Raw genomic sequence first — 19,504 nt, forward strand, 5'->3', positions numbered from 1 at the left:
AAGTTTTTTTGATATCGAGTGGAGGTACTGTCGACATAGATAGTTTTTTGAATGTTAATTGTGACTTCGATAATAGGGATGTTCTGTTCGACAATGAACCATACATCGACAATATGTGGATGTCGACATAACCATGGTTTGCTGTCAACTCCGAGTTTCCAAATGCGAATTGTTTCCTTTTCCTTCAACTCAAAGGCGGTGTTTAGAGATTTTCCTTCCATTATTGGACCCTTGCATGTCCTTGTATGGGTTTATCAAGGCCTTGGGGAGTGTAGGGAACTTTGTATTCTCTCCTTTGTGAAGTTCTCTTGCTCCTTGAAGGGTTCCCTTGAGCTTTTGTCAATTTCTCTTTCTCTTGGCATGTTTTGTTCCCTATTCAAGTTATGGAAAAGGCTTTGAGTTCATAGATTAACTCCATGTTGAGGGATGATCATGAAGCCTTGGGAAGAATGCATATTCAACATCTGGTGAGCATGAAAGCCATGGTGCCATCTTGGGATTTGATTCGAGGTGCTTCTCACTACTGGATCCCTGATATACATGTTTTTCGCTTCGGTTCTGATTGATAAGAAAAATAACCGCAAGCACACAGTATCAGTCGTAGCTACCGGTCGAACTCAGGGAGGTCGGGTTGCTTAAATCTTTACTCTCAATTTAGGCAAAGTGTACTCAACACATCAAAGCATTGCATATATCATGGTCTAGGTCTATAGGATATGCAGCGAAAAGGGCTAACATATCCTATGAGTAGTACACATTCAATATACAATTAGACTTTAAAAATCATAAACATGAATGGTGTCACAATGGCTACGGCAGCAGTATTGCATATAATCCATTAGGATGACATACACAATGTGGCAATCAACAATTGTAAACCCAGACAATGAACATGTCCATTAATACATAAGCATGCAAATCATCAACTCATCCTTCCCTCATGGCTTCATCCTACCCCAACAGTTGAGGGTTTAGTTTGCCATGGGAAAATCGATGGAAGGAGAGGGGGTTGATGAAGAGAAAATTAAAACTAAACTATAAAAATAAAATCAAAAGATTAAAGAACTTAGCTTGTGTAGAACTTGAACTTGAACCATTGAAGAAAATTTTCCAGCCTTAAACTTGAATTACACCAATGTAAGAAAGGGATGGGGATTAAAAATCCTCAATTACATTAGATCTAGGAATGAAAAAGACAAAATTACATCAAAGCTCTAAGCTTAGACAAAGAAATTAGAAAGGGAAAAATAAGAGAAAGAATGCTAAAACAAAAGACTAAAGAGAGAATGAATTTCAAGGGGGGGGGGGAGAAGACCCCCTATTTATAAACACAACCCCCAATCCCCCTTGCAAAATTCGGCCAGCCAAGGGAGAGATTCCCTTGGTCAATATTTTCCAGCCAAGAAATTCTAAATTTTATTTTAAAAGAAGAAAGAGAGAGAGAGATTGAGATTTTTATCCAAGAATAGAGAGGGAGGTGGAGATTGGATCCACAACTCCAAAATAGAAGATCTCAATCAAATCACCAAGAAAATCTTTCCAATCTTCCAAGATTTGAGTAGCTTGCTTTGACTTGGACTCTACTCCACAACTGAAAATGCTAGATGTCACCAACAATGCACTTGGACAAAAATACCCCTTGGAGTTTTCGATGAGAATATGGGCTGCCCCTATTGAATTTCGAATTTGCTTGCTTGGGTCTTCATGGGCCCAATGGTCCAGCCCATAAATGAAATTAATTCTTGGGCCTAAGGACATGGGCTTCTTTAAAACTTGATTCCTTTCATTTTAGCTCCACAAAGGCTTCTTAGCATAATTTGGGCTTTTCTTTCAAGAATGGACGTAAAACCTGAAAACACATAAAAACACCTCGAGTAGCTCTGTTCAAGCATGAAAATACAAGAATATAAAGGCTTAAATTCACATATAAATATGTTCATCAGGTTCTGCTAAGGTATGTCCTACTTATGAAGAGTTTCATGCATGCTTTCTTTCTCCTGGCCATGGTCCCATGATTCATCCAAGTTTGAAGGATGACTACTCAAAGGACATCATGTCCTTCTTTGCTTTGGAACAAAGCTTTCTGCCCCATTTTATGCATGGTCCCCGTATTGATGTCTTAGTGATTATTTGCCTCTATGCTGGTCAACGTAGGGGGGACCATGGTTTTATGGAATGTCAAAAAAGAGCCTTCTAGTTTTGTGTCATCTCTCAATTCCTTCTTCGCTCTGGTGTTCGTGGAGCTTCTCCTATAGTGATGGAGGTTGCCAGACAACTCCAACGGGGTTGTGATATTATTCTCGTTGCTCTAGCTGAAACAATAAGGGGTCTTGATATCTTAAATGGGAATCGCTCTCCATGCAGTGAAGACTTCTCTGGCAATCCCTACTTATTGTAGGTTTATTTCCCCATTATGTATTTTATTGTATATTGGTTTCCCTCTCTCTTTTCTTAGCCATGTGTTTAGAGCTACCCTTGCTCTGTTCTATGGCAGGTTTGGCTTTGTGAAAGGTTGCAGTTTGTGAAACCTATTAGGGGGAACTTCAAGATCAAGCACCACTATCTCTGTTCAGTGGTGATGGAGTATCATCATTGGGACACGTGGGAGCATGCTCTTTCCCGTATTTCTTTTGAGGATGTTCGTTGGAGGTGCTCTTAGTAGCTTGTAGATGCCCCAGTGTTGAATTCTTTTGGGTGCAACTAGTTTTGCTTGATGGGGCTGAATCAAATTCTTTCTATATACCCACCGATTGCGTTGACAACATGAACTGACTCAAGATGTACATTAGGAGTTGGTGAACTTTTTCCTACCTGAGCAACTGGACCGGGAGTTGAAGAAGAAGGTCATGAGTCTATGGTGATCAAAGACCATTTTGAAGGATGTAGGTGTTGTTGAAGAAGGTGGAATGTCTGCTGAATATGAATCATAGTTGAAAACCCATGGTGCAAAGGAGGGTAAAAAGGAGGTGCGGAGGAGGTTGACATGGGAGCGGAAGGAAGCTTCAAGCTCTAAGCGTTCCAGAGAAGTGGAGGAGGACGATGGTGGAGATTCTGAACAAGTTGTTTTGAGATATTAAATTCTTGAACTGGTGATTGAACTTTTATTTATATATATTTTTCCTTGTGACTGAACTTGATATTTTTTCACCAAGCTGCCTACGTACCCTTAGGTTTTTAGGGGATCAGGTCAAGTGTAGTTTCCTCTTAGGAAACCTTCTAAATGTAGTACTTCTTAAGGTGATCCATGTTTATCAAATAAGGGAGATCAATCCCATCAAGATCCACTATTTGAACTGCTTTTCCGGGTAGTATTTTCTTGATGACTAGGGGTGTCAATGGGTCGGGTTGGGCCGGGCTTGCCCTAAACCCTAGCCCAACCCTAGGGTCCTTAACCTAGACCCAAACCCAACCCAACCCTGCGAGGTCTTATATACTCTCAACCCAATCCGACCCTGCCAGGGTTTTGCCTATCCTGACCCGACCCTGATTGACCCTGGTTGGGTCAGGTAGGGCCGGGTTGGCCCTGATTGACCCTGATAGATTCTTTCATTTAAATTAACAAAAAAAAATTTAAAGGAAAGAAGTACATGCCACCCATCCAAGATTCCAAGTTCCAACACAGCTCTGTGGACTAACTAGACACCCTAGGACTGTCGGACTCTGTGTTCGCTGATGACCGCGATGGCACTGATGGTTCTCTTACATAAAATACCAATAAAGAAGAAAAATAACGGCAAGGTTCATCAATCATCAACTATGGATAAAACCCATATCGCAGTCTCCTTTAGTATTCACTACCAAAATCCATCTCCACAATATTCCAAGCTTCTTAGTTTTTTTTTGGTTGAGAAAACTGCAAGAACAATTGAGGAAAGAAGAAAATCTACATGAACAGTAGAAAAGAAACACCTTAATTGAGGTAGAGATCTAGAATATCCTAGCAGTCTTTCGCTTAATTCATAATCTTTAAATCAACTTGATCTTCATACTCTCCATTCTTTGGAATGATTTGACAATTTAGATTTTGAAAACTTACAAATTAACCACTCCTTCAAGTTGCAAGACACAGCACCAGAGATGAGAGAGAAGAGATTGGAAGAATCAAGGACAGATTTCAAGGTCTTCATCCAGCTCAGGCTTTTTAATTCCCTCGTCGAACAAAATCTCATAGTAGCAGCATTCACGATTGCAAAATGCTTTCTCTCCCCTGAAACACAAGTTGAGATTATAATATTTTATAGTTAATATGAATACGATCTTCAATCAATTCAATGTAACATCAATTCCATTTAAATCCAGAGACAATAGCAGCTTAATTAAAAGGAGCCCACAAGAATCAGAACAAATTCATTTTGGAAAATTTCCCAACTTTAGATTTAAAACGAAAAATCACAGATATAGAGGAACAAATTCTCCCCTATCCTAGATTCTTCTTTCATGCGTAGCAGAAGCTGAGGAAATTTTCCGAGGGGAAACGTGATGATCAGAGAAATAATTCTCCTTTCTCGATGCAGAAATCCCAACAACTCCATAGCAACTTTAATCCAGGAATCACAGATCTCAACGAACCTCGGATTGAAGCACACTTCATACTTTTGGAAGGAAGAACGATAGACGCAGGTGAGAGTAGGGCTCAGGAGCTTCCACTTCCGGTGACCTTCTCCTCCAAACGAGAAGTCGAGAACGATAGATGAGGCTAGGGCTTGGTGGGAGAGGAAACGTTAGGAACTTTTAGGGTTTCTTGTTTCTAAACCAACTAACCAACAACTTAAATTCAATCCTACAGTCCAAAATAGATCCCCCAAAATCCAACCTATATATTATATATAAGTATAATTAATACAGGGTCGGGCTGGGCTGGGCCGGGCTGAGTCTGGGGCCTAAACCCCATCCCGAACCGACCTTGCCAGGGCCAGGGTATTACTAAACCCAAACCTGCCCTTCGGGCTGAAAAAATAGGGTCGGGTCTAGTCCGGGCTCAGGGCGGGTTAGGGTCGGCCGGGCTTTTTTGACAGCCCTATTGATGATGTAAGGACCGCTCCAATTGGGCCTAAATTTTTCTTGTGAATTATGTATGAGTGCTCTTTGCTTTTTAAGCACCAAGTCACCAATGAATAGTTGGCGTGATATAACTTTCTTGTTGAATGTCAGCATTAGTCTCTATTGGTATTTCTTCATGTTGTCGATTTCATGCATCCTTTTCTCGTCTTGACCCATTCCAATTCTGGAATGTTGCTATAGAGAAGGGATCTCTAATTCAATTGGAAGAACTTCTTCCATTCCATAAACCAATGAGTAGGGTGTTGCCCCATTCAAAGTACGAATGGATGTTCTGTATGCCGAAAGTGCGTAGGGCAACTTGTGATCCCAATTGTTGTGTTTATCAACCATTTTCTGTGTCATCCTCTTGATGTTCTTGTTGGCAACTTCTACTGCACCATTAATTTGAGGTCTGTATGGTGAAGACATGTGCCTCTAAATGTTCAACTTATCACATAATTTCTTTACTTCCCCCCTGAAGTGTGATATTTGATTTGATATGAGCTCGTGGGACTCCATATCAGCACATGATGTTGTTACTTATAAACTTAGCCACTGTGGCCATTGTCAACTTAGCGTAGGATTGTGCTTCTACCCATTTTGGTGAAATAGTCAATGGCTACTAGAATGTACTAATGACCATTAAAGGACTTAGGGATCACTTGGCCTATTACATCAATGCCCCAAGTGGCAAATGGCCTAGGAGAACTCAAAGTGTGCAACTCTAAAGGTGGTGTATGTATAAGATTGCCGAATGTTTGACACTTGTGGCACTTTTTCACATACAGTGCATAGTCGGCTTCCATGGTATTCCGCTTTCACCCTTAGAGCCTTTATCTTTATTTTTGTCTACACCTTTTATTTTGATCCCCCCCCCCCAGGCTTCTTAGGAGGGAGAGGGGGAGTGATGGAAGCAGTCTTCTTGTTAGCTTAAGAAATAATCACCTTGCCCTTGTTATAAGAGAAGGAGCCCGACCAAGAGCTAGGCTCTGGAAGATACTTTATTTTTGAAAGAACCCCCCTCGTCGGATGCCACTTGGACGACCTGAGCCCCAGAGAGCATAGGAGCAGCCGCGACATCATTCCTCTCCTTCAGTTTGGGCTTGAACCTATTCAGATTCACCCTCATTGGAAGAAACAGAATATGGGGCAGGAAATAAAAATTGGAATAAAAAACAGATGAAGATAGAGGCAACTAAGGCTCACCCTGATCTACCCCAGCTTGGCACAGACTCAAACTCATAAGAACATGCTCGTCACTAAGGTCCCATAAGTCGAACGTCTTACCGTCTAAGACCATCCTAATGGATTCTAAGGCCTCCTCGTCGAGGAAGGGTTTACATTGGAAACCGAACTCTCAATATCTTACCATATCAATCCATGATAGAATTGATCGGTCTGAGCAAAGAACTTATCCTTCCAATTATGATTAAAGAATGATAAGTGTATAAGAACTTTTACCTTCAATCCTGGGCAGTCAGCGAAATAAAACCACCCTTGACCAAAGTTATATTTCTTAATGACAAAGAGGAGTGAAAAGATCCTAGGAGTAGCACGCCTTCCTAACTTAACAAAAGGGGCAGTGAAATCACGATGAACCTCCATGCATTAGGTATGATTTGGGCAGGAAGTACCCCATAATGCCTTAGCACCTCGTTCGCCACATAGTGAATAGGGAACCTGAACCCTGCTTCAAACATATGCTTGTACAGACAAACTTCTCCAAGCTTGGCCATACATGCATTTTCCCTAGGACCCTAGTTTCCTAAGACTGATGCTCAGAGGAATGGAATATACATCCCTCAAGACCTGAAGAGATTCAACAGTAATAGAACTGGGAACACCAAAGGCCGCAGAGGATCTAACAGCAATGGACAATTTGGGTAACCCCAAAGCAATGGGGACCCCACGCTGATGCTCCACCATCAGGTGCTTCACTAGTACCCTCCTCTCTATGGTTGGTCGAAGATTATTGGGCCCTTGTGTGGGCAGAACTAGAAGATGAGGTTTTCTTCCCCAACTATGAACCTGCATCCCTACACTGGACCTGACTAGAAGGGCCCTTGCTCGTGCCATCGCTGGATTTGGAATCAACAGAACTAGACATTCTAAAGAGGAAAAAGAAGGAAAACTTACAGATTGATCTAAAGATGAGAAGAGCACCAAAAACAAAATAGACTTTGCCACCGCAAGAGGATGACCCTCTGACCTTTCAAAGAGAAACAAGATCAAGGAAAACAATTGAAGAAGACGAAGTAGCAGAAGTAGAACCTACAGCCAAAAAGCTCCACTAAATAACCACCTCGAACATCTGGGATGTCTCCATGCACATGACACAACTGGAACTATCCCAGATTTTTCGGGGTCCCATCCGATGTGTAATCGTCCCCTCGACTACTCAAGGCAAATTGGAAGCGCATAGAAGTGACAAGCGTGAAACTCGAGAATTGCCAACATTTGTAATGTTGTCACGATAGAGTATAATGTAAGCTTTACAAATTCCCCAAGATGCAATTACCGCATTGCCCTCACTCAAAAGGAAGGCCTCAGGGCAGCTCATGGATTGTGTAGATCTTACCTTACATAAAATCTACTCCCACAATTCATAATGAATATGAGCTGAGGGATTTGGGGGGGGGGCTCTGTTACGGGTAAAATATCTCCACCACTCACAACAAGGCATGTGGATATACAAAATTGGAAACATGATCCAGTAAATCTCCAGCTCAACTTTCCCAATATAGGAACCTTCTAAGAACCAAACACCAAAGATAGGAAGTGTACTCCAAATAGGAAATCAAGGAATCTCGCACTTCCAACTCCCAACTAAGGGAAGGATCCTAGTATTTCTATAGAATTTTGAAGCTTTTCTCAATCAGATTCTTCAAGAATTATCCCCACTCCTAAGAGGGAACTACAAATCCAGGAAGACGACGTATCAGTGAAGGACTCTCTCCCATGACTCAGGCTACCAGACATTCAATAGAAATAGAGCTTCCCTCATAGGGAAAGGTATGAGACAATTTCGACTGTCTTACACTATTGTGATATTGCTTTGCTATTCCCTTCAGTTACCAGAAAGCTGATTTAGGCATCCGATAGTCTTTGACGGATCCTGCTCCGGCCCTGTATAGTGTCTTGTTCTTTGTGTTCCACAAGTACTTCATCCGGCGCGGCTCATATCCGCAACAAGTCCTATATGAGGATGGAATGGTGAAATGTGCATACCGCAGAAGAGTAGGTCACTCTATTACAGACTGCAAGGATCGAAAAGAAGTGAAAGCTTCTGATAAGAAATCATAATAAGACCTAGAGGAAGGAGAGGTTGCTGATCATGGGGAGGTCTCTCATTCTCATCAGAACTTGGAGAATCAGGCAGGACACAATAATGATAGTGATGGCGTTTCTCCAGCCATGCTTACCAGGGTGTCGGAAACTCCCAGTGGTTTAGTGGAGGGGAGAGGACAACAATGCTCCTATTTTTGAGGGGCCTGATTTGATTGGTGCTCTATCTTCTCCTATTTGGACGGTGAGTATTGGCTTGATTGCTGGGCAATCAAATTGTGAGGAGAAAATTTTGGCAACTGGGGATTGTATTGTGCAATAAAGTCCACAAGTGGGGCCAATCTCTAACCACATTTCAAATCCAAATTTAATGTGATGAACTCAATCACTCACGGACCCGGAATCGGTCGCCACTTAGGTCGGGTGGGGAACTCAATCTCTAATTGGGGACTGCAAACTCTAATGTGAGGGTGGGCCATGTCGGACACCATTTGGGTCAGTCCAAGTCCCCATCTCAACATCATGTTGCGCCTATTTTGAATTCTACAACGGTCAAACCCAGTTCTAATGTTCGGTTGGAAGTGGTTCTTGACAACAGGGGGTCCCGAGATGCGATCATAGACTCCATGCCCCCTACTTCCTTTCACAATGGTGCTATCATCCTTCACGCTCCCGATGTTTCAGATATAGATGATGCTGCTCTAGTAGCTGAGAAGGATGATGCAAATGCCTAGACCATGCAGTGTAGGGGTAGGAATAATCAAGAAGTCAATTAGGCTGACTGCAAGAGGTCTGATTGTTTGGCCGCCAAATCAAATGTCGACAAAAAGAAGTGAGTCATCGTAGATGGTCTGTAGTTTTTCCCACTATGTTAGGGAGGCTATTTGACAAGAGTGTGTGGGTCAGCCGAGATTCTGTTTTTCTTCTTAGAGATCTTTCTTCTTGTTAGATTGAGATCTTCCTTTTGAGGGTCTTTTTTTCCCTATCTTTTGTAACTTTGTTTTTTGTCCGGGGTAGCTTGGTCGTTAAACTCTTGTACAAATTTTCTTTTTCTTTTTTTCTAATTAAAATCTTGTTGAGCTTTTATCAAAAAAATGTTATATTAAGTACAGTTTTGGGTTTTTGTTAGAAGTCATCAATCCCTTGATAGATGTGTAATACTTTTAAATTATACAAATGAGCCTTTTGGACACCTATGCCCGTTATGGGATGTTAAGAATGTTAAGTTATATTTTTCTGTGTTGTCCTAGTCAGATATGGTGTCATGGGCCCCACCTGATTTGTGAGATTGGGATCATAACATAATTAATACAAGTATATATCTTTTCTTGCTAAAGTTCAACAGATTTTAGAACTATAGAAGAAAGAATGGAAGAAAAATATACATAAAAGATATCTAGAAGGAACTAAATATCACAAAAAAGAAAATAAAAAACCCAGAAAATTGAAGGTAGATTTCCACTCCATCTTGGGCATTGCCATCAGAAGAGAGGAAATCTAATCCAAGAAAACAACTACTCAAATGCAGCCCAATCTAAATTGAGGTCTTTCTTCCAAATCCCATATGAAATCCTCTATGATAAACGGTGACGAAAACATCCAAGAGTTAGATGCATGAGATTAAGAAGCCTTCTTAGCTAAAGAGTCCACAACACAATTCATCTCACGATAGCAATGGGAGATTCTCTACGTCGACACATCAAGGAATGGTTTGTAAAAAATTCACTTCTGCAGGAAACACCAAAGGATTGAAAGATTCTTGATGCACTCCACAACAGAGATTAAATGACATTCCACCCAAAACTTATTTAATCCAAGTTTTTGCGTAAATCTCAGACTTTCAAAGAACGCAAAAATTCAGCAAAGAAATTCGATGAAACACCCACATAAGAGTTGAAACTACTTAGATGGGCTCCGGATGAATTTCTAAAATTCCTCAAATGCTTGCATGACCTGGATTTTCCAACACACTTCCATAAATACAAGTATATTTCCATAAATACAAGTATATAGCTAACTGCAAGTAATTTCTATAGAAGTCGCTTTTGATTATGATAAGAGACGTTGAATTTTAATGTCATTGCTTATTGGTTCCTCCATATGCACTCCATTTAGAAATTCTTTGTACCATTTTGCAGATAATTTTGGTATTCTCTCCAATGTATTGTAGTTCACATAATGAATCCCAAATCGCAAAGAATATCCATTTGACCATTCAAAATTGTCGAGTAGAGACCATATGAAGTACCCCTTCACATTAGCTCCATTACTGCAAATATGACCAGCAAAAGTTGGCAAGGTTTAGTAAGGGGAAAAAACTCACGCAATAAACAATAAATATGGGGAAGTTCCTCTTGGCATGGTGGTGGCTGCCAATGCAATAGGGCACTAGCCTAAGTCCAAGGGAGAAGTCGTTGGTTTGAAGTTGGGATGCCACCCTGGTTGCCCTCTTGGGTTATCAACCCTAGTGGCTTATGAGCCTTTAGTACGATCTGACGAAAAATAATAATAATAATAATAAATACAAAATAAAAAAGGTGGTAGGTAGTTCGATTCAAGCTGTGTAGGAAAACATTAATAGTGGTGCTTATTAATCTTAATCCCTAAATGACCATACACATAATTGCCACCTCTAAAGAATTAAAAGATATGTTCTTGTTTGATATACTGATAACATACCTTATTGCCTTGGCCAGCGAAGTCAAATAGCTATTTAAAAAGTCTACTCTCTTTGTATCGTTGAGAAAGTCCTCGATAGGAGAATCGGAATAGCTTGCATCAGCATATCCTACAAACAAGGTATTGCATTATTATTAGGTTACAAGTGTATGTAAATGCACACTTGCATACCATTTGAATTATGTCTGTGTGCAAAAAAAGCATGATATCCAAGGATTTTTACTCTATTTTTATCAACTAGAAAGCCTTACTTGTTTCTACCTGACTTGGTCTAATACATATTTGTGACATGTGAAATGGTCATGGGGGAATATATAAATGGAGCATTGGATATGCAAAAAATTATTCTAGATTAACGTCAAATTTTAAACTTAAATTCAGTCATATAACAACTCATGTATGTCCATGAACGGTTGTACTTTTCAATTGTTTAAGTATTGACATGCAACATAGTCTTGGATTTGCAAAGCTGTAATTTGCCACTTGGCTAACTAGGCAGAAACTTGTCATGTAACTAAGGAACCTTGATGTCAAATTTTTCATAAAATTTCTGCTACGGTTGACCTACCACATGCCAGGAAATTTTTGTAGACCTAATATTTCTCTGTTTAGAGGAAAGTAGCAATTTAGGGTGTCAAAGTTCAGTTGAACCGATCAGACCTATCAAAACCGACCGATTCAGCCTGGACCAACTGAGTCCTTATTGGTTTGGTTTCTAGTTGATTTTATGAAACCAATAGAAATCGAAACCAAAAAGAGGACTGAACCTGATATGAAATTGAAACCAAATCGTTAGTAACCCGATAAGAAACCAAAAACAAACAATTTTTTCCCCATTGATTTCCTTATGTGTACTAGTAAAATAGAAATCAGGTTGTACCGAACCAATAGTAGCCCGATTAGAAACTGATAACAAAAATATCAATAAAAAAATGGACTGAAACAATTCAAAATCAAAACTTCTTTAATGGTTTGATCTCAAGTTGACCTAGTAACAAACCCAAACTGATATAGCCCGATGGAAATCGGACGGAACCGAAGGATTGACACCCTTAGTAGCAATCCCCCACCCAGTATCTAGTGTTTTTAAGAATGATGGAAAACAATTTTAAAAACTAAAACATGAAAGAAAAGGGGGCAAAAAGGCAATAAGCAATTTAAGTAAAGCACAAGTTTTATCAAATTGTGATGATTAGATCTTACAATTGTAGTTTAATGGAGAACTAAGATTCTAAGTTCCTCATTTTCATAGCTACTTTAGTTTTGTTATACAGGTGGAATACTGATGCAATGGTCCAATTAAACAAATCATTTATAAAGATGATTAATATAAACAAGATAAACATAGGACAACTATTTTAGAATATCATACCATTTTCAGTAACCATCATTGGAGTGTTGTTATATCTTTCTTTAAAATACATGACCATCTTCTCCATACTAGAAGGAACCACATAAAAGTCTGGCATCCCTGTCTGAAAAGGGGAAAACACATCATTAAAGGTATACAATAAATTTATCAGAATGATAAATAAAGAATTATAAACAATTTTTATGAAATTGACAATGATAGAAAAGGTGCTTACTTTTGCTTTTTTTCTTTTTCCTTTTCTTTAGGAGATACTATGGACTACTATGAATATTGAAAAGATTCATCTCCCAAAACCTAGAATATTGGACCCCCCCCCCCCAAAAAAAAGCAGCAAGTCATGTCCATTCAATTGAAGTAGTGGTCGATCAAGTTTAGAAGGAATAAGCCCATTTGGGACACAATAGGTTTTGAAATTATAAGTATCAGTGATCCTAAAATCCCTTGTATCCCATATTCTACTAGGAAGTTGCATTTAACTACATTTTAGGGAATCCCAATTTTCTTATTGTAATTTCCATGCAATTTCTTTGTTGTGGTGGCCTTTCATTCGGGCTAGGCTGGACTCCCCCTCTCCCTCTTTTTCTCTCTTTCTCCTTCATTCTCTTCTTCTTGGGTTTTGTATTTTTTGGACTTACGTTGAATAAAATTTTTTAAACTATAAGTGGTTGAGTCTTGTAGGTTTGCTATTCAATTTTCTTGTTCTTTTTTCAAAATAAGTTCACCCATTTTACAACTTAATTTGTTTGAAATAAATATATCCACAATGTAACTTATGTTGCACTTACCGGCTCTCCAATAGGACGACCATCTCTTTCTGCTGTGGGGTTCACAAACGCATCAATTTGTGAAGTCATAGAGTTACATCGAGAGAACAAGCAATCTTGTGCATAGAGGGTTGTATAATGATTAAGGCCAATGTAGTCTAATTTGTTTTTCAACATTTTTTTTTCTTCTAGTGAGAATATTGGTAGTAGTGGACCCAATATTTTACGCATTTCAGAAGGATAATCACCATATATTATGGGGTCCAATATCCTGCAAACATAAAGCATATGCATATTTCAGAAGAAAATAATTGAAGAAAACATAAATAACTTTAAGAAGATGTTTACTAGTTTTCAATTTTTTTATTTCTTTATTTATTTTGGTATGGTTATAGTTGTGTTTTGATTCTCCATTATCTGGCTAACTGGCTTTCTGCCTAGTGGAATCATATTCTTAGTGTGGTTGTTTCTCTCTTATTAAAAGACTTATTCAATAAAAAAAACAACTTTGGCTTAGATTTTGCTATATTTTGTAATGTAATCACATCTAAGGCATGGTGATTATGTTGGTTATTAAGGTCTCAAATTAAAAATGTTAATCCATATGAGTCTTACCTTGTGCAACATTAGGGGATTCTAACTAGAACAAGAGGGACTTAGGTTACCTAACGGTCCACAATCGTAGACTCTCCAAAGAAATATATTACTAGTGAGCACAAATTGATCCGCAATCCCTAGAACAATACTTATACGAGATGCGGAACAAAAAAAAATACTTTACACTCACATGGGTCAAAACCCTAGCTCACAAATACAGGGAAGAGAGGGAGTGCGAGCTTGCTTCTTGTGCATCAGAGGTGTTTCTCTCCTCCCTGCTATTTTATTTATAGATTTTGAGATGTTAAATTCCTTTACCACACAACTTGTCAAGTGGTGAGATCTTATTGAATGATCCTACTCATCTATTCTATCTTTATTTCTTAAATAAAGATAATTATACATTAGGATGGTATTAAGTAGAAATAGCAATGAAGTTTCCAAAGAAGTATTTTCATTACAGTTTAGTCCCTCCATTTAAGAATATCGCATAATACCAGACCTATGAGCAAGGAAATAGTCCATCAAAACATCTTATATAGAGAATCTCGATTATAGATTAAATGCAAAAGAATTTTGAAAACCTTCAAGAAATAATAATATTTACTCATAAGTGTTCCAGTTCAATATACACAATTATGAACACTCGCATTTGTGTTTGGATCCAATTCCCATCAATGCGACAACCACATGAACAAATGCCGAGTTCTTTTCCTAGTTGGGAACAATTTATGGCATAAGCTTAGAATAATCAAATATACAAATAATTAATAAGAATTTTATCTACTATTTAAGTTGTTTATATTGGGTTTGATAGATACATAAATCCAACAAAGTATAATACAAATTCTAACTCACTAAACAAGCTATTATAACCAAGAGGAAGTGTTAAAATTAACAAGATGCACAACAAGAGTGCTTTTGGAGAAATAAAAAACTAACAAGACATTATTAGTAATAATAGCACTAATTTTCTACAAAAAAAAAAGCTCTAATTTAAGATCATCATCTTATTTCATCCACACATAGGTGAGGAATGTAGAAAAATTGAATACTAGGCATTTATCTTTACATACACATGATAAATTGTAAATTGAGTACCATGCATGGAAGAAATCAACAGCCCGTTTAGCTGCTAAGTGATTTTCTGGGGTATCTCTAAGTGGTTCATACCATATTGCATGTACAACGATCCCAATCATACCTCCTTGCTTAACCTTTGTTTAAGGAAAAAAAAAAAAATGCTTACATGAGATTCCAATTATAAACCATATGCATGCAGTGAACATATAGAAGAAGAATAAGAGTTTATATATTACCTGATATTTTCTCCTATAAATGTCTACAGCAGTGGCATGTGATAATATCATGTTGTGTGCAGCGACATATGGTTCATTTGCTGGGTTCCCATAATGACAACCATTCGAGGGTTTGATACAATGGTTGGGTGGGATATTTCCTATGATATAGCCAAGTTTTGCTACAAGGTTTGGCTCATTCAGTGTTGCCCAATATTTCACTCTATCACCAAAAGCTTTGAAACATACTTCCGCAAAATATCCAAAATCTTTCCTGCATATGTAAGTAGTGGAATTTTGAAGAAAATATAACAACATAAAATAATAAAATGATAAAAATACAACTACAACATTGAAAAACAACATAGTGAAAATAAAATAGACATACTGTATTTTCGGGCTCAACCATGAGCCATATCGATCTTCAAGTTCTTGAGGAAAATCAATGTGGTGCAACGTAACAAATGGTTGTATCCCTGTTCGAATCCGTAACAATTAAGATAAGAAAAAATTTCTCTAGTTGCAGGTAATTAAAGGAAAATGAAATGAAATTAATCAGAAACAAATTATATTTGTGATTATGTAATTAACTTAAAATATTACTACGCATGGTACTAATGGACAAGATCAAAGTAGGATGCCGGGCTGGAAAGGCAACTTACTATCTATGGCAGGCAAAGTCGAACTGGTGAAATCTGTGATCTTAGGGATTCCAGTGCACAATTTTTCTATATACTGGTGGCCTTCAATGATTTTGAGAGTGGAATTGTGGATGCAAAATTTTATATAAACTGAGCATATCGATGCATCAAAGAAGATCTTTGTAAAATAGAATGATGTTTGCAAACCCAAAGAAGATTGTGGACTAGGAATCCGTCGGCTCTGTGATGTTATCAAAGCTCTCATTGGAAAATTGGTATGGCATATTAAGCATGACCATTCGCTCTTGAGCAATTCTTTTAAGGCTGGGTTCGTGAACAGTGATGGTTCTTTTAAAAAAGGATACAAAGCATCTTCCATGAATTGGCCAGGCTTAAAGAAGATGTGAGACCTTATTTATTCGAAGGAGAGGTGGACAGTGGGAGATGGGACTAAAATTCGCTTATGGAAAGACAAATAGTTAGGAGATGGCTTGATACAGGAGATGTCAAACCTGAGTTCTGGTTTTTTCACTGACTCAAATACACAAGTGTCGAACTTTATAGAAAATCAGAAATGGGTGTTATTGCAGGCTGAATTGGTCTTCTTGAAGAACATTTTCCTACTGGTATTGGTTATTCATATTCCATCAACTCAGTCGCAATATATATGTGATCGGAGGCCTACATCTTCAAGCTGCTTCTCTATTAAATCGACTTGGGATGAGTTTTGAGCAAATAATCCAAAGGTCCCATGGGCATCTTTGGTTTGGGAAACTTCTCTACTTCCTTGCCAGTAAAAAGTTATATGAACATCTTCCTACTAATGATATGGCTTGTCGAAGAGGGGTGCCAATGACTTCAAGATGTGATCTTTGCCATGAGGCTGTTGAGTCCTTCAAGCATATCTTCTTAGAGTGTAAATTCTCTTTGGTGGTGTAGGATGGATACATGAGCCGATTTGGTCTTATTTGGCAAAACCATTCATCGATTCAAGAGATGGCAATATAATAGACGAGAAAAGCTTGTAGGTTGTCACTTAGAGGTACATGGTGTGCAGGTTTTATTCTCATTCCCTACTTTATATGGCTAGAAAGAAATTATAGAAGATTTGAGGGGCGGAGGAGGGGAGAGCAGCAGGTTTTCCAAATTATTTTAAATGAGATCAGATCAAGACCTGCCCATTCCCATGGTTTGGCTTCATTTGTTACAAACTTGGTGTGTGCAAGAAGCCTAGGCATCGCAATAATTCCAAGAAAGTCAGCTACGCAGTTGGAGATCTTTTGGTGTCATCCTCTCAAAAAATGGGTGAAACTAAATGTGGATGGTTGCTCACTTGGTAAACCAGGGAGGTTAGGTGCTGGGGGGATTTTTTGCGATGAAAACGCTAGAGTAATTCACTCATTTGGTTTGTTTGTTGGCCATCTAAAAAATTTTGAAGCAAAATTCCTAGCCATATTTTGCAGTCTGAATTTTGTCAAAAATTTGGGAGTTTCAAAATTATGGGTGGAATGTGACATCAGTTTATTCGAACTCTATCCCTTGGTGTGTGCATCAAGATAGGATCTGTCTTCAACCTTTTTTGGCATCCATCAAGTGGAAAATCTCTCATTGTTACACAGAGGCTAATCCGATTGCTGATTATTTATCAAAATCTACAACGAAAAGCGGTGATTCTTCTGTTTTACAGCCTTTTTCTCCTATCGTCAGTGAAATGAAGGTTGATGCTTTGGGAAGATCCCATTTTCGGATTTGTTTTTAGTTTTTATTGTCCAGTAGGTCGTTATCTCCTATTGATGGCCATGCCATAGGTGGAAATCTTGACCTTGTGTCTTGTTGTAGTTTTTGGTTCCCTGATTTTCTATCAAGGTGTATATTCTTTTTTATTCTTCTTTTAATACGAAGGATAGAGAAAAAACGTGGTACTTAAAATTTTCAAGTGGCAAGATTCCTTTCTTTTTCTTTTTTTTTTTTTCCATTTCTTGGCCTAGCCCATCTCAGTTGCGCCCTTAACTCAAATCCAAGGAATCTGGTTGAGAATCAACTAGAATACAATTATTGCATTTTTTTTGAATTTTGAGATATATATAGTTATGTCATTGGTGGTAATGATTAAAAAGATTTCCATTTTGTTCTTAATTCCATTCTCCTCAGTTTACTTTCAAACAAACAGAGGCTAAAAAATGAAACAAAAAATAAATAAATGAAGATTTTTACCTTTTTGTAAAAGAGCATTTATTAGCTTGTTGTAAAATTCAATTCCTGCAGGATTAACTTTCCCAAATCTACCTTCTGCATTTAGAATAGAATTTAAGCATAAATTTATAACGTAGGGTCCTGATCGTTTTCAATTAATGTTAATAAGATTGACCATAGTAAAACTTACTTGGTAGGATTCTGGACCATGAAATGGAAAATCTATAAGAATTCACTCCAAGGGAATGCATTAACTTTACATCTTCCTGTTCAGCAATAAACTTTGAGATTATAGATACAAGTTCTAGATCTTTACCCAAGTAATAAGATGCAATAAACTTGGTCTTGATACAACAAATAACTTAAAAAGAAATAATAATCTTTTAAAGATCAGAATTTGGCTAAAGTTGAGATTTGACCCTTCCATATAATGCACTCATAATACTTTTAGGGACTAGATGAGTTTGGGCCACCCTTCAGTCCTTAAATAGGTCAAGAACTATGTCCTCTTAAATTGGCACCCTTTTGTCTAAAATTTGTTGTACTTGATCTTGATTATTTGATATGAAAGTGACTTATTATGTTATTTTCAATAGTTGTCATTGTCCATGTGAAATGAAATGATTTATCCTCTTGGAAAAAAGAAGTGTTTTACTATAAGGGTTAAAAAGTAAGTTTACAATCTTGTTGGAACCAACCTTGATGATAACAAGATTTTTCCAAACAAAATTTTGCTTCAAAAGGGTTATAGTAGTTTCCCAAAAAGCTTTGTTATTATGAAGAACTTAATAAGAAATGAAAGAGATGTGAACACGTACCATGTAACGGTGGTAGTGATCAGTAGAAACATCTGCATTGCTTCCATCCTTGATACCTCCTACAAGATGAACCAAAGAAAATTATTTTGAAACACTGGAGCAATTATTAAATCAATAAGTGATCATTACTGTCATCTCCATTGTATTCTCTTTCTATTGATTATCCAAGGTACGAATGAATAAATCCAGGCTCCGTAGCCATTGTTAAGAGGAGCTATGGAAATTGTTGTTTTACCCTAAGGGTGTGTAGCTAAGTTGGCAATGACCAACACCTCACAATTAAGAGGTTATAGACCCAATTAAAATTCATTATTTTGGAATATGTCCATTCTAAATTGTTGTCTTTGTTGGAACTTCCTTGAGAGTGTAGACCATCTATTTTTTTTCTTATCTCTTCTCCAAGTCAGTTTGAGGTAACATTCTCAGAAAATGTTGGTTTATTTCTAGAGTTATCCTTTCTTTTAACAGAGAATAGATTCTGTAATCTTTCAATGGCAAAACCGCCTGTGACACTCTTGGTAAGTTGGTTTTAGTGCAGTGAATCATCATATCTGGTGGAAACAAAATAAAAGGACTTTTTTCTTGTGTTTTATTGAACAAATTAGAGACTCCATTACTACTGAGATAAGAAATAAAATTCTTCACAGATGTGCTATCTACACAAATACTACTAGAAATAGACATTTTGCCTTGGCTTGGAATCTTCCTCTTGTTTCTCCCACTAGTTTTGATTTATCCTCTATTTTTTTTGTTTCTCCCCTCCCTGCCCTTGTTTTATTGTTCCCCATTTGTTTGGTTGTTTTTGTCCCCCTAGGTT

The 19,504-nt window shown here is 37.9% G+C and overlaps 2 protein-coding genes across 2 annotated transcripts in view; both read right to left on the reverse strand.

Moving 5' to 3' along the window:
• The window catches only part of LOC122656581 (bifunctional aspartokinase/homoserine dehydrogenase 1), a 166,687-nt gene extending 153,718 nt beyond the window's left edge, over positions 1-12,969 (reverse strand). The window contains exon 1 of the mRNA XM_043851170.1: positions 12,940-12,969. The gene's annotated coding sequence lies outside the window, so the exon portion shown is untranslated. The remainder of the gene's footprint in view (positions 1-12,939) is intronic.
• LOC122655368 (beta-glucosidase 18-like) lies at positions 10,375-18,746 on the reverse strand. The gene is made up of 10 exons (XM_043849568.1): positions 18,688-18,746; positions 18,060-18,135; positions 17,891-17,965; positions 15,424-15,511; positions 15,057-15,309; positions 14,839-14,954; positions 13,162-13,411; positions 12,377-12,479; positions 11,005-11,113; positions 10,375-10,594 (listed from the first exon to the last, which is right to left on the reverse strand). The coding sequence occupies exons 1-10, from the start codon at positions 18,688-18,690 to the stop codon at positions 10,375-10,377; spliced, it is 1,293 nt and encodes a 430-aa protein (XP_043705503.1). The 5' UTR covers positions 18,691-18,746.
• Positions 18,747-19,504: the final 758 nt, after the last annotated feature.

This window comes from Telopea speciosissima, chromosome 3 (genome assembly GCF_018873765.1).
Source record: "Telopea speciosissima isolate NSW1024214 ecotype Mountain lineage chromosome 3, Tspe_v1, whole genome shotgun sequence".
NCBI lineage: Eukaryota > Viridiplantae > Streptophyta > Magnoliopsida > Proteales > Proteaceae > Telopea > Telopea speciosissima.